Source organism: Thunnus albacares, chromosome 5, assembly GCF_914725855.1.
Source record: "Thunnus albacares chromosome 5, fThuAlb1.1, whole genome shotgun sequence".
In the NCBI taxonomy this organism is placed as follows: Eukaryota; Metazoa; Chordata; class Actinopteri; order Scombriformes; family Scombridae; genus Thunnus; species Thunnus albacares.
Genome location: NC_058110.1, coordinates 36,814,741 through 36,827,240, shown reverse-complemented (window position 1 = coordinate 36,827,240; position 12,500 = coordinate 36,814,741). Strand labels below are relative to the sequence as shown.

At 46.1% G+C, this 12,500-nt stretch overlaps 1 protein-coding gene across 2 annotated transcripts in view; it reads right to left on the bottom strand.

Annotated features, from left to right (window-relative positions):
• Positions 1-12,500, bottom strand: part of LOC122982442 (6-phosphofructo-2-kinase/fructose-2,6-bisphosphatase-like) — a 28,213-nt gene that overhangs the window by 726 nt on the left and 14,987 nt on the right. Inside the window, exons 8-15 of one of the 2 annotated variants that reach the window (XR_006403450.1) lie at positions 11,751-11,958; positions 11,525-11,671; positions 8,590-8,694; positions 8,059-8,188; positions 7,378-7,440; positions 7,231-7,295; positions 545-5,536; positions 1-505 (exon numbers count right to left, since the gene is read on the bottom strand). The exon at positions 1-505 is cut by the window's left edge and continues 726 nt beyond it. Coding sequence is in view for 1 of the 2 variants with exons in the window: in XM_044351722.1 (XP_044207657.1) it covers positions 5,477-5,536; positions 7,231-7,295; positions 7,378-7,440; positions 8,059-8,188; positions 8,590-8,694; positions 11,525-11,671; positions 11,751-11,958 (778 nt within the window). In the remaining variant the exon portion in view is untranslated. Of the gene's footprint in view, positions 5,537-7,230; positions 7,296-7,377; positions 7,441-8,058; positions 8,189-8,589; positions 8,695-11,524; positions 11,672-11,750; positions 11,959-12,500 lie in introns of both variants that reach the window. The other variant, XM_044351722.1, reaches the window with a different exon arrangement.

The window sequence follows — 12,500 nt, the reverse complement described above, 5'->3', positions numbered from 1 at the left end:
TTACATCCTACAGTCAGACCTGTTGGTATAGTTACACCTTTACATCCTACAGTCAGTCCTGTTGGTATAGTTACACCTTTACATCCTACAGTCAGTCCTGTTGGTATAGTTACACCTTTACATCCTACAGTCAGTCCTGTTGGTACAGTTACACCTTTACATCATACAGTCAGACCTGTTGGTATAGTTACACCTTTACATCCTACAGTCAGACCTGTTGGTATAGTTACACCTTTACATCATACAGTCAGACCTGTTGGTATAGTTACACCTTTACATCCTACAGTCAGACCTGTTGGTATAGTTACACCTTTACATCCTACAGTCAGTCCTGTTGGTATAGTTACACCTTTACATCCTACAGTCAGTCCTGTTGGTACAGTTACACCTTTACATCCTACAGTCAGACCTGTTGGTATAGTTACACCTTTACATCATACAGTCAGACCTGTTGGTACAGTTACACCTTTACATCATACAGTCAGACCTGTTGGTACAGTTACACCTTTACATCCTACAGTCAGACCTGTTGGTATAGTTACACCTTTACATTGACGAGACAACAGCTGTGACTAAATAAAAAGCAGTAATTTACTGGTTTGACTGGATTTGTTACGACCGTTTAAAGTAGAAATGAAATGAAAAATGCCTTTTAATCCCTTTTAGATCACATTCCCACCAATTTGACAATATATATATATATATGCCCAAAATCTAATTGTTTTCTTCCTGTAACAAAATGTGACGTTTGCTTATGCAGGCTTGAACCAACCAGTTTCCACCAATATCATCATGACCTCCACCCATCAGTCAGTCTTCAGCGTGCAGCAGCATCTTGTTTGTTATGACGCAACGTTGCGTCTGTCCTGTTTCACTCTGAAATACGTCACAATACAGAACTTAGATACTTTCTGCTGGACTTTAAAAGCTGACTTGATATTTTAAATGTTAGTTTTCTGACAGGAAATTATGCATTTATTAACGCTGCCATGTGCTGTTTTTAAAACAGTTTCTTATTAAAATGACCCATGTCAGTTAAAACTACAGGGACCAGATGTCCCAGTTTGTCCAGGATTGTCCCAGTTTCAAGCTGAGTGTCCCGAGTCTCGACAGATATCTGTAAAACACTCAAAAGTCACAAATCCATCACTGATTGGTCTGTGTTTCTGTCAATCAGGCCCTGTTCACACCTGGCATTAACATGCATCTTGGGTGATCGATCATAAGCGGAGATCAGCGTTGAGATCCGATCGATAAGACACATTAACGGATCCTGTCGCTGTGCCTCGTGTGTAGATGCGTCAGTCAATGCAGAGATCGCTGCACATGACTCTACATCTGTTATATTCTGTATATTTGTTCAGCTAATCTTTGCATGTACGTGTTTATCTGCATGTAGAGCAGAAAGTCAGATCTGATCACAAGACACGTGGAGACGCGTTAATTCCAGGTGTGATCAGAGCCTCGATCAATGCGTCGTTGTCGAGGTTGTTGTTCGCCTTGATGCTGTCAGTATGCTAACGGTTAGCTACCCGGCAACGAAAACGCTGCGTTCTGCACACACGGCAAGAGTGTATTTTCAGTCACACACGGTGGAAACGCTGATATAAAGGATCATATTAAGACGGCCAAAAATAAGCTGCAAAGCGTTAAGTACCCGTCAGTCCTCTTAAAGGTAACTTTCTCTATTTTTGTTATTAAAGAGCATTTGTGATTTAATGTGTTGATGTTTTAATTTTTGTAAACTCGCAACCAGCTCACAGCATAACGCTGTGAAGATGTAAGTTTAAGTTATTTTTATGTTATAGCCTCTGAAGTTATTTGTGTCAGGATGAGTAGCAGGAATGGATGCAAATGCAGAGATGAAAACCTTTAATCTTGTGGTGGTCGGGAAAGAACAGGACTGAACAGAAAACCCGGACTTAAATAGTAACTGAACTAACGAGGAGATGAGGTGCAGGTGGGGAGAAGGGTGGAGAACTCAGGAGAAGAGCTGATTGGCTGACGAGGCTAACACTGGGCAGGTGTGGAGGAGGACATGAACACACGAGGGAAACAGAGCAACAGAAAACCAAAACCCAGAAAACAAACTCAACGCCACCTTCACTAACCCATCCAAAACTAACTAATGATGCAATCCTCTAAAACCCAGTTCATAAGCAAAACCATACGACCAGAAGGACGGACAACAGGCAAAGTCCAGGCAAGATGTGACAATTTGTAGCCTACGAAGAAATTTGCACCTTGTTTTGTTTAAAAAAACAAAAAACAGAAACAAAGCTGGCAGAGAACATGTGACGGTCGGCCGTTTAGCAACTTTCACGCTGACGAAGACCGCGGTGCATTTTGGTCTGCCGAGGTGCTGTCCGTGGTGCTGAAAGGTGCGCTCCGTAGGTGTAATAAGTGCTGAAACAACCGTCCCCCATCCTGATGAACACCCATGGTGCATGCGTAAGTGCACATGCATAAGTGCATACATGTGCACGTGTATTAACGTTCGGTACGCTGAAGGGTCCCGGTTTGAGGGTTTGTGAGGTTAAAACATACTACAGGACACGTGTGTGTGTTCAGGCTGCATAGAGTCATTATGTGTATTTTATAAATGAGGCACATCGTGGTGTCGGCAGCTAAAGAGCCAAATTTCCTGTCTAGTTAGTTTTCGTCAACTTTGTTACCAAAGTCGACACCAAAACCACGTCCACCCAAACACAGACGATGTTTGGATCCTTGTGATGCTCCTCTGAAGGAAGACCACATGACACCACATGACACCATGTGACTCAAACCAACAGTTCAGCTTTCATTTGTTTTCTTGCAGAGTCTGAGATGATCCCTCATGTCTGTACGCTGAATATGAGCCACAGTTAGCAGACGGTTAGCGAAGCATGAAGGCTGGAAACTGCTAACCTGGTCAGTCCAAAGCTAACTAAACCTGAGGAGTTTGGGTGGGACTGTTTCCTGACAGGAGACTGGAGGGACCAGTAAGACCTGCCAGGTGAGAGTCACCTGCCTGAAGCAGACGAGGTCTCTGTTGTCTTGCCAGCGTGTAGTGGAAGACTTCATCTTCAAATATCAACTCTCATTAGTAACATTATAGTAGCAGCTGCCGTTACACATGCTAGCTGAGTAGCTGTACTGCTAGCTCTGCTACCCCCGTCAGTCACATGACCCTCATGGACCATCGAGACTCTCCCGTTTGTTGAGAGGGACTCCCTAAAAACTTGGTATCTCACCCGGGCGGGTGTGGTTTTGCAGGACGTAGCAGTGACCACTTTGGCGAACTCCATGACCATCTTTGAGTGCATGTTCATGAGTTTTCCACGACGGAGTGAGTTATGTTAGTTTTGTACAAATAATGTAGGTTACTACTTTTGATTTTTGTTTTTAGTTAACCTTTGTTTAACCAGGAAGTCTTTTGAGACTGAAATCTCTTTTCTGAGGGAGTCCTGGCCGAGTCATCCATCGTACAAAGAAGAAACTAAATTCAGCTCAGATACGGCAGGTGCGTTTCTCAGTTACATGGACCTTTAACATGGCTTTAAATTTTTCCAAATGGATGATATTAAGATGTAAAATGCTCTGCAGATTATTCCTGCAGTAGGAGAAGGCTTTTGTTTCCAGCTCAGTGAAAACTTTGAACCTGGTGATGAAGCTGAGGACTGCTGGAGGTCAGAGGTTACATCTCTATGAGGGGCGTTTACCCAGCATGGCCTCGTACACAAAATATACAAATGAGGTCGTCTACGCAGACTGACAACCAGTCTACCAATTCACAACGTGTACAATGATGAGTACAGAAACCGCTGGTTATAAATCGTAGAGTACTAACATCACCACAGTCCAAAACACTTACAACGGTGACCTGCACAAGTGTTTTCCTGGCTAACATGTTAAAGCCTTATTTCATATAATGTGTACTTTGAAAGAAAGTTTGTCATCCAAGCAAATACTTAAATATTTATACGATGACACTTTTCTCCGATTGAGTCTCCGTTTAGACGTAGAGATAACTGGGGATTGGAAACGAGTCCTAGAAAAGTCATGAATGTGGTTTTCTTTGCATTGAGAACTAACTTGAGCCCATGTAGTGATACTTGAAGCTGATTGGCTCAGAGAGGGGGCAACTGGGTACACCAGCAGTTTTCAGGTCTTTCCCAGTGTTGTTCTGTAATATCAGACAGACTACACTGAACACTACATATATGAACATATACATCATATTATTTAAATATAATTTGTATGTGTTCTAACATCTGTGTACATGGAAATAATCCTTGTGTTGCCTTGTAGCCTGTATGGGCTGAACATCTGATGTATGATACGACCCTCAGTTGTTCTGACTGACACTAATATATTTATATATATATAAATGATGAGACCTGAGGAGTTGCAGCATGCAGCTGCTGATGGCACCAACTAAACTGTAGTTTGATGAGGAGTTTAAAAGCTTTAGGTGCATCCACCTGAGAAGAACCCCGGCAAGAGCAGCAGGAAATAAATTGCACTTAGTTTTATTGTAGGCTACTTTATATGATGACCTGCGTGCACCTTTTTAAGAATGCAGAACAAAAACCCTGAATTATTTTGGTTTAATGAAAATGAGAAGTTGGACTGAGGCAAAGTCTGGGCTGGTTTTATTTCTAACTCTAGACCGAATACAAACATACAGTATGAGATCAGTTTATATGATGCATGTCAAGTATGAAGGAATAAAGGATATACTGTTCATGTTCTCCTATAATTTGTATATTTGGTCTGTATGTTTGGGTTTCTACTGATGACAGATACAATATTGATATCAGACACACCCCGCCCCCCCCCTAAATGAAGGTCTCCTGTTTGTTTAATCTAGCTGTTAATTAACAACCTTTTAAGTTACGGTTTTACCAGCTTATCCAAAAAGTGAGAAGACGAGCGAGAACGCAGGTCGTAAGGCCCCGCCCCCGTGTGGAATACCAAGTTTTTAGGGTGTCCCACCGTTAGTTGGCCGGGTTCAGGACTTCCTGGAGTCTTAGTGGTTGTTTCTACGCTTTGTGTGTTTCACTCTGATGAAACAAACGAGATCCATGAAAGTCAGTGAGCTTTAGAGCTTCTAGCTCTTTATGCTAAGCTAAGCTAACTGCCAACGTAGCTTCATGTTTACTGTACAAACAAAGTCTCCATCTGTTCAGAAAGAACTATTTTATATTTATATACATATGTATATACATATATATAAATATAAATATACACACAGTTTCTGCTGTTTATGTTGGTTAATGTGTCAGTTCAGGTCGGGAGGAGGAAGAGAAAACAGGAAGGTGACGAAGAAGAGAAGAAAGAGACAGAAGTGACGATGTTGAAGACTAACAGTGATTCTGGTCATGTGACGTCTTCACGTCACTCCCGTCTGGCTATAAAGTGCGTTTACAGGAAACAGGAGAGATGTCTCGTTAACCATGATTCTGTGGATCCATCGATGAGGCGGCAGGTTCCTTTAGATGTGCTCCGGGACCGTCTCTAACGCCTCCTCCGGGTCTCTGTCCACGTCCACGTTCTGAGAAACACACACTGATCAGAGTTACAGGTTATCATCTCGCTGGTCTCTATTTAATTTATTCTACAGTTTGATTTACTCACTAAATCTCTCTAAGCCGCGTGTCAACATCTACATGAGAAGAGATATTAGCGTCATCGACATCGTTAATAACTGCTGTGAGCTGTGATGATTGTTTTTGCCCCGAGTTTCGTCCTTCAGGACACACAGAGGCCTGTGATTGGTGGAGCTTGTCGGGGCTGTACGCAGCCTGACAGGAAGTTCAACAACCAAAGAATCATTACATTGGTATTTTTGTTAACAGGTGACAGTGCCTCATTTCTATGATAATAATAATAATAATAAGCTACAACAGGGGTCAGCGGGGCCAGATTTCCTCAGCGCTGCTTCCTGGGGGGCCGACGTCTCACAGACAGTGAAAACCACCACGTATGTTTTTAATATGTTAAGATTCATTATTTCTTCTGATTCATTCAAAATAACAGTTTCAGAGCACATGTCACATGCCATAAACAGGTCTGAGTGCTGGACCCCTACAGTGAGGGGGTCTGGTCCAGGTCTGAGTGCTGGACCCCCCTGGTCCAGGTCTGAGTGCTGGACCCCTACAGTGAGGGGGTCTGGTCCAGGTCTGTGCTGGACCCCTACAGTGAGGGGGTCTGGTCCAGGTCTGTGCTGGACCCCTACAGTGAGGGGGTCTGGTCCAGGTCTGTGCTGGACCCCTACAGTAAGGGGGTCTGGTCCAGGTCTGAGTGCTGTACCCCTACAGTGAGGGGGTCTGGGGGCTCTGTTATGCTGTGGGGGGCATTTTGCTGGCATGGTTTGGGTCCACTTGTCCCCTTAGACAGATGCCATGAAGGTCTTCCTCATGTGATGATGGTGGTGAAGAGACCACTCCCATCAGGATAAAGCTGATCACTCACAACTACTTTGTATTGATTAGCAGTGACCCTTCCCTCTAAGGGGACAAGTGGACCCAAACCATGCCAGCATAACAGAGCCCCCAGACCTCCTCACTGTAGGGGTCCAGCACTCAGACCTGGACCAGGTTTCAGATGTTAACAGGTCATATTTATTGGGATTTCCATATTATTGTTATTATTATGTAGATTCATGAAGCGTCATGTAAAAGATTTGATGTCTGTAAAAGGGTCAAATATTTTTTTAGGGCCAGATTTGGCCCACGGCCACAGTTTGCCCCCCGCCGGGCTACAATTTACGGTTCGTTAAACCCTTTTCTTAAAAATCAATCGTCTAATCATATCTTAGCAGGTGTAATCACGTAGGTACAGCAGGTGTGTATAAGGCCCAGCGTCATTTCATACTAAATGATTTACAGGTTACAGACGTCCAAACACCTCGTCGACACCTCGTCCAAAAAGTCTCTTCTGACAAGTGAAACCAGAATCTAAGCAGAGCAAACTCGGCTACGTTAGCATGAACTGAAACTTCTCCTCATCATATTTATACTAGAAGGAATAACTAGCTGCTGCTGTTTCTGTGTTTCTGTCTTCTACAATCTGCCAGCAACAGTCGCCTGCCGGGAACCAGAAGAACCTCTGTGATGTGTTTCTAATGAATCCACAAAGTACAGATTTTAAATTGGTCTAATTAGCTTATTGTACAGATATTATGGTATGTAACATGTTGCTGTGCAGCATCAGTGGTCGGTATTAGTGGTGCGTGTTGTTACCCACCTCTGGTTTGTCCCTGTGTGTGTTCACAGCTTCAACGTTGAGGAAGACGGACTCCACTTTACATCCTGACAGAAACACACAGAGGTTGAGACGTTTACCGACAGAAAGGAAGCTGTGGTCATGTGATCAGAAGGATGCTGGACTGACCGTAGGCGACGGGGGTCAGTTTCAGGACCGTGTGCAGAGGACACTTCAGGTACGGCAGCTCGTCTGACGAGACACAAACCACATCCATTCAGTCACACATACAGAAACTCACCTGGCTATCTGTATCTGAATCAAACCTTCAATCTAAAGGCCACTGATGCACCATGGGGGATGTAGTTCACTGTCCATCAGCCCACCCAGGTGCATGCTGGTCCTCCACCTGCCTGCCTATGTATGACCTCAGGGGCCAACACTGTTAATTTAAAATAAAATACTAGTAAACTAAACTTAATATGATAAACAAGCAAATAAACTAAACAAATCAAACGATCGAAATCTAAATACAGCAAATATCTGCAATAAACTGATAACGAGCTGCGACGTCATCCTTTAAGGAAACGTTGGGGAAACCATCTCTGCAACTTAAACGATTATTTTAATTATCAATTAATCTGCTGATTATTTTCTGGGTTAGTTGTTTGGTCTATAAAATGTGTATCAGTGTTTACTGTCATAGAGGAAAATATTCTTCTGTATTATATTAATTTAATAAGCTGGAAGCAACGATGAGCGGAGAACAGACGTATCTAGCAAAGGTAAATAAACGAACCAGACGGGACTCTTCTTCACGTGTACGACGGTCAGACTCGTGTTTATTGAACATGAAATATTTGGTCTCACCAGCACTCTTGTTGAGGAAGTAGGCCAGCAGACATCTCATGACAGCCTGGTGACAGATGACCAACACGTTCTCTTGCCTCTCCAGCTCCATGATGACGGGCTCCAGACGCTGGACCAGGTCCTCGTAAGACTGGATCACACACAGGATCAACACGGCGTCACACTGACGCACTCCAACAACAAACTACAGCGGCGTAGATCTGTCAGCCGCACCCAAATAATTATTCACATTCATGTTCATTTTCACTCGTATACGCACCAACATGCAGAACTTTCAGCTCTTTAAAAAGCTGTTAATGATCCATTAAAATATTTCTGGATCAGCCAACATGGACGTCTTCAGCACCGACACCGATCCGAACCCTTCGACTCAACATATTTAATCTCAATTCACTCGACTGTGAGGAGTTTCTGCTCCACTTTGTTTTATATCATTGAATAAATATACATTATATTATATTACATTATATTATAAAGATATAAAACTGAATAACTTTGAGTTTTGAATATTGTCTGAACGCAGATCCTCACCTCTCCTTTAGGGTAGCGGTAGCGATACTTGTCTTGGTCCCTCAGTGCAAACTCTTCTGGGTAATTCTGCTGAATCTCCTCGTACGTCATGTCCTCACAGACGCCCTGCAGCAGGGTGACAGGTGCCAGGTCAGGGATTAGGGGTGACGGGTTAGGGGTGAGGGATTAGGGGTGACGGGTTAGGGGTGAGAGGTGAGGGATTAGGGGTGACGGGTTAGGGGTGAAAGATTAGGGGTGAGAGGTCAGGGATTAGGGGTGACGGGTTAGGGGTGAGGGATTAGGGGTGAGAGGTGAGGGATTAGGGGTGAGGGATTAGGGGTGAGGGATTAGGGGTGAGGGATTAAGGGTGAGGGATTAGGGGTGAGGGATTAGGGGTGAGAGGTGAGGGATTAAGGATTAGGGGTGAGAGGTGAGGGATTAAGGATTAGGGGTGAAGGATTAGGGGTGAGGGATTAGGGGTGACGGGTGAGGGGTTGGGAGTGAGGGATTAGGGGTGAGGGATTAGGGGTGAGAGGTGAGGGGTGAGGGGTGAGGGATTAGGGGTGAAGGATTAGGGATTAAGGATTAGGGGTGAGAGGTGAGGGATTAAGGATTAGGGGTGAGAGGTGAGGGATTAGGGGTGAGGGATTAGGGGTGAGGGATTAAGGGTGAGGGATTAGGGGTGAGGGATTAGGGGTGAGAGGTGAGGGATCAAGGATTAGGGGTGAGAGGTGAGGGATTAAGGATTAGGGGTGAGAGGTGAGGGATTAAGGATTAGGGGTGAGAGGTGAGGGATTAAGGATTAGGGGTGAGAGGTGAGGGATTAAGGATTAGGGGTGAAGGATTAGGGGTGACGGGTGAGGGGTTGGGAGTGAGGGATTAGGGGTGAGGGATTAGGGGTGAGAGGTGAGGGGTGAGGGATTAGGGGTGAGAGGTGAGGGATTAAGGATTAGGGGTGAAGGATTAGGGGTCAGGGATTAGGGGTGACGGGTGAGGGGTTGGGAGTGAGGGATTAGGGGTGAGAGGTGAGGGGTGAGGGATTAGGGGTTAAGGATTAGGGGTGAAGGATTAGGGGTGAGAGGTGAGGGATTAAGGATTAGGGGTGAGAGGTGAGGGATTAAGGATTAGGGGTGAGAGGTGAGGGATTAAGGGTGAGGGATTAGGGGTGAGGGATTAGGGGTGAGAGGTGAGGGATTAAGGGTGAGGGATTAGGGGTGAGGGATTAGGGGTGAGAGGTGAGGGATTAAGGTTTAGGGGTGAGAGGTGAGGGATTAGGGGTGAGGGATTAGGGATTGGGGTGAGAGGTGAGGGATTAAGGGTGAGGGATTAGGGGTGAGGGATTGGGGTGAGAGGTGAGGGATTAGGGGTGAGGGATTAGGGGTGAGGGATTAAGGTTTGGGGTGAGAGGTGAGGGATTAGGGGTGAGGGATTAGGGGTGAGAGGTGAGGGATTAAGGGTGAGGGATTAGGGGTGAGGGATTAGGGGTGAGAGGTGAGGGATTAAGGATTAGGGGTGAGAGGTGAGGGATTAAGGATTAGGGGTGAGAGGTGAGGGATTAGGGGTGAGGGATTAAGGGTGAGGGATTAAGGGTGAGGGATTAGGGGTGAGGGATTAGGGGTGAGAAGTGAGGGATTAAGGGTGAGGGATTAGGGGTGAGGGATTAGGGGTGAGAGGTGAGGGATTAAGGGTGAGGGATTAGGGGTGAGAGGTGAGGGATTAAGGTTTAGGGGTGAGAGGTGAGGGATTAGGGGTGAGGGATTAGGGATTGGGGTGAGAGGTGAGGGATTAAGGGTGAGGGATTAGGGGTGAGGGATTGGGGTGAGAGGTGAGGGATTAGGGGTGAGGGATTAGGGGTGAGGGATTAAGGTTTAGGGGTGAGAGGTGAGGGATTAGGGGTGAGGGATTAGGGGTGAGAGGTGAGGGATTAAGGGTGAGGGATTAGGGGTGAGAGGTGAGGGATTAGGGGTGAGGGATTAAGGTTTAGGGGTGAGAGGTGAGGGATTAGGGGTGAGAGGTGAGGGATTAAGGGTGAGGGATTAGGGGTGAGAGGTGAGGGATTAAGGTTTAGGGGTGAGAGGTGAGGGATTAGGGGTGAGGGATTAGGGATTGGGGTGAGAGGTGAGGGATTAGGGATTGGGGTGAGAGGTGAGGGATTAGGGGTGAGGGATTAAGGGTGAGGGATTAGGGGTGAGAGGTGAGGGATTAAGGATTAGGGGTGAGAGGTCAGGGATTAGGGGTGAGGGATTAAGGGTGAGGGATTAAGGGTGAGGGATTAGGGGTGAGGGATTAGGGGTGAGAGGTGAGGGATTAAGGGTGAGGGATTAGGGGTGAGAGGTGAGGGATTAAGGTTTAGGGGTGAGAGGTGAGGGATTAGGGGTGAGGGATTAGGGATTGGGGTGAGAGGTGAGGGATTAAGGGTGAGGGATTATGGGTGAGGGATTGGGGTGAGAGGTGAGGGATTAGGGGTGAGGGATTAGGGGTGAGGGATTAAGGTTTAGGGGTGAGAGGTGAGGGATTAGGGGTGAGGGATTAGGGGTGAGAGGTGAGGGATTAAGGGTGAGGGATTAGGGGTGAGAGGTGAGGGATTAGGGGTGATGGATTAGGGGTGAGGGATTAAGGTTTAGGGGTGAGAGGTGAGGGATTAGGGGTGAGGGATTAGGGGTGAGAGGTGAGGGATTAAGGGTGAGGGATTAGGGGTGAGAGGTGAGGGATTAAGGTTTAGGGGTGAGAGGTGAGGGATTAGGGGTGAGGGATTAGGGATTGGGGTGAGAGGTGAGGGATTAGGGATTGGGGTGAGAGGTGAGGGATTAAGGGTGAGGGATTAGGGGTGAGGGATTGGGGTGAGAGGTGAGGGATTAGGGGTGAGGGATTAGGGGTGAAGGATTAGGGATTAGGGCTGAAGGATTAGGGGATAGATGACCCTGCAGCTGTAATCTGGATGCAGGCTAACACTCACAGCGTCGATCTCGTTGAGAGCCTTCCACTGCTCGTACTGGACTCCCAGGGCCTCGGCGGTCTGGATGGTCCTCTTCATGTGGCTGGTCCACACCTTCAGGTCTGTGATGCACTGCCCTCGCATGTACACACCCAGAGCGCTGGCGAACTGAGAGGTCAGAGTTGAACCGTCAGAGAGGATCCGTAAAACACATCCACATGAAGCTAGCACTGCTAACACGGCTAACCTTTGCCCCGCGGGACGACAGCCCCGAGTCTCCCCCGATTCGACCCACGAGGTTGAGTTCGCTCTCTCCGTGGCGACACAGGTAGATGGAGCGCGGGGTGACGTGGATGTTCATGAGGTAGTACACTATCCTGCTCTGAATGTGGTCCTGGACCCGGTTCACCAGATACCTGCTGCCCACGTTGAAGATCTTAATGTAAGACAGGTTCCTGCAGACAGAAGCTACATTTAGATCTTCTGTGGATCCGCATCTCAGAGGGTTCGTCTTCAATCTTCCATCAGCCAGTTCTAATGATTCATTGAAGTAAAAGCAGCAACGTCACAGGATAAAAATACTCCATTACAAGTAAAAGTCCTGCATTAAAAATGTTACTGAAGTGAAATTGCAGATGTGTTTCTGTACTTCAAGTATCAAAAGTACCTTTTCTGCAGAATAAAGAGCAGAATTGTGATGAATGTTTAGTTTTAAACAGGTCGGACTAACGTAAGCCGCCATCTGTAGCAGGTCCGACTGCTACCTACAGTATTCATCTAAACCAGCATTACTTCCAAGGCTAAAGATCATTTCATTAACTAACGCGGTAAAATTCATTTAAAAAAGCCAGTTCATAACCAGTGGTACCTGTGGTATTTGCCCAGTATGTGAAAGCTGGTCCTGGATGAAACTCCAGCCCTGAGATGACGTCACACTTACCAAATTCATCAGTTAGTTAAAATGTTAAAAGTGTTAAAAGTGAAGCTTACTGGTTGA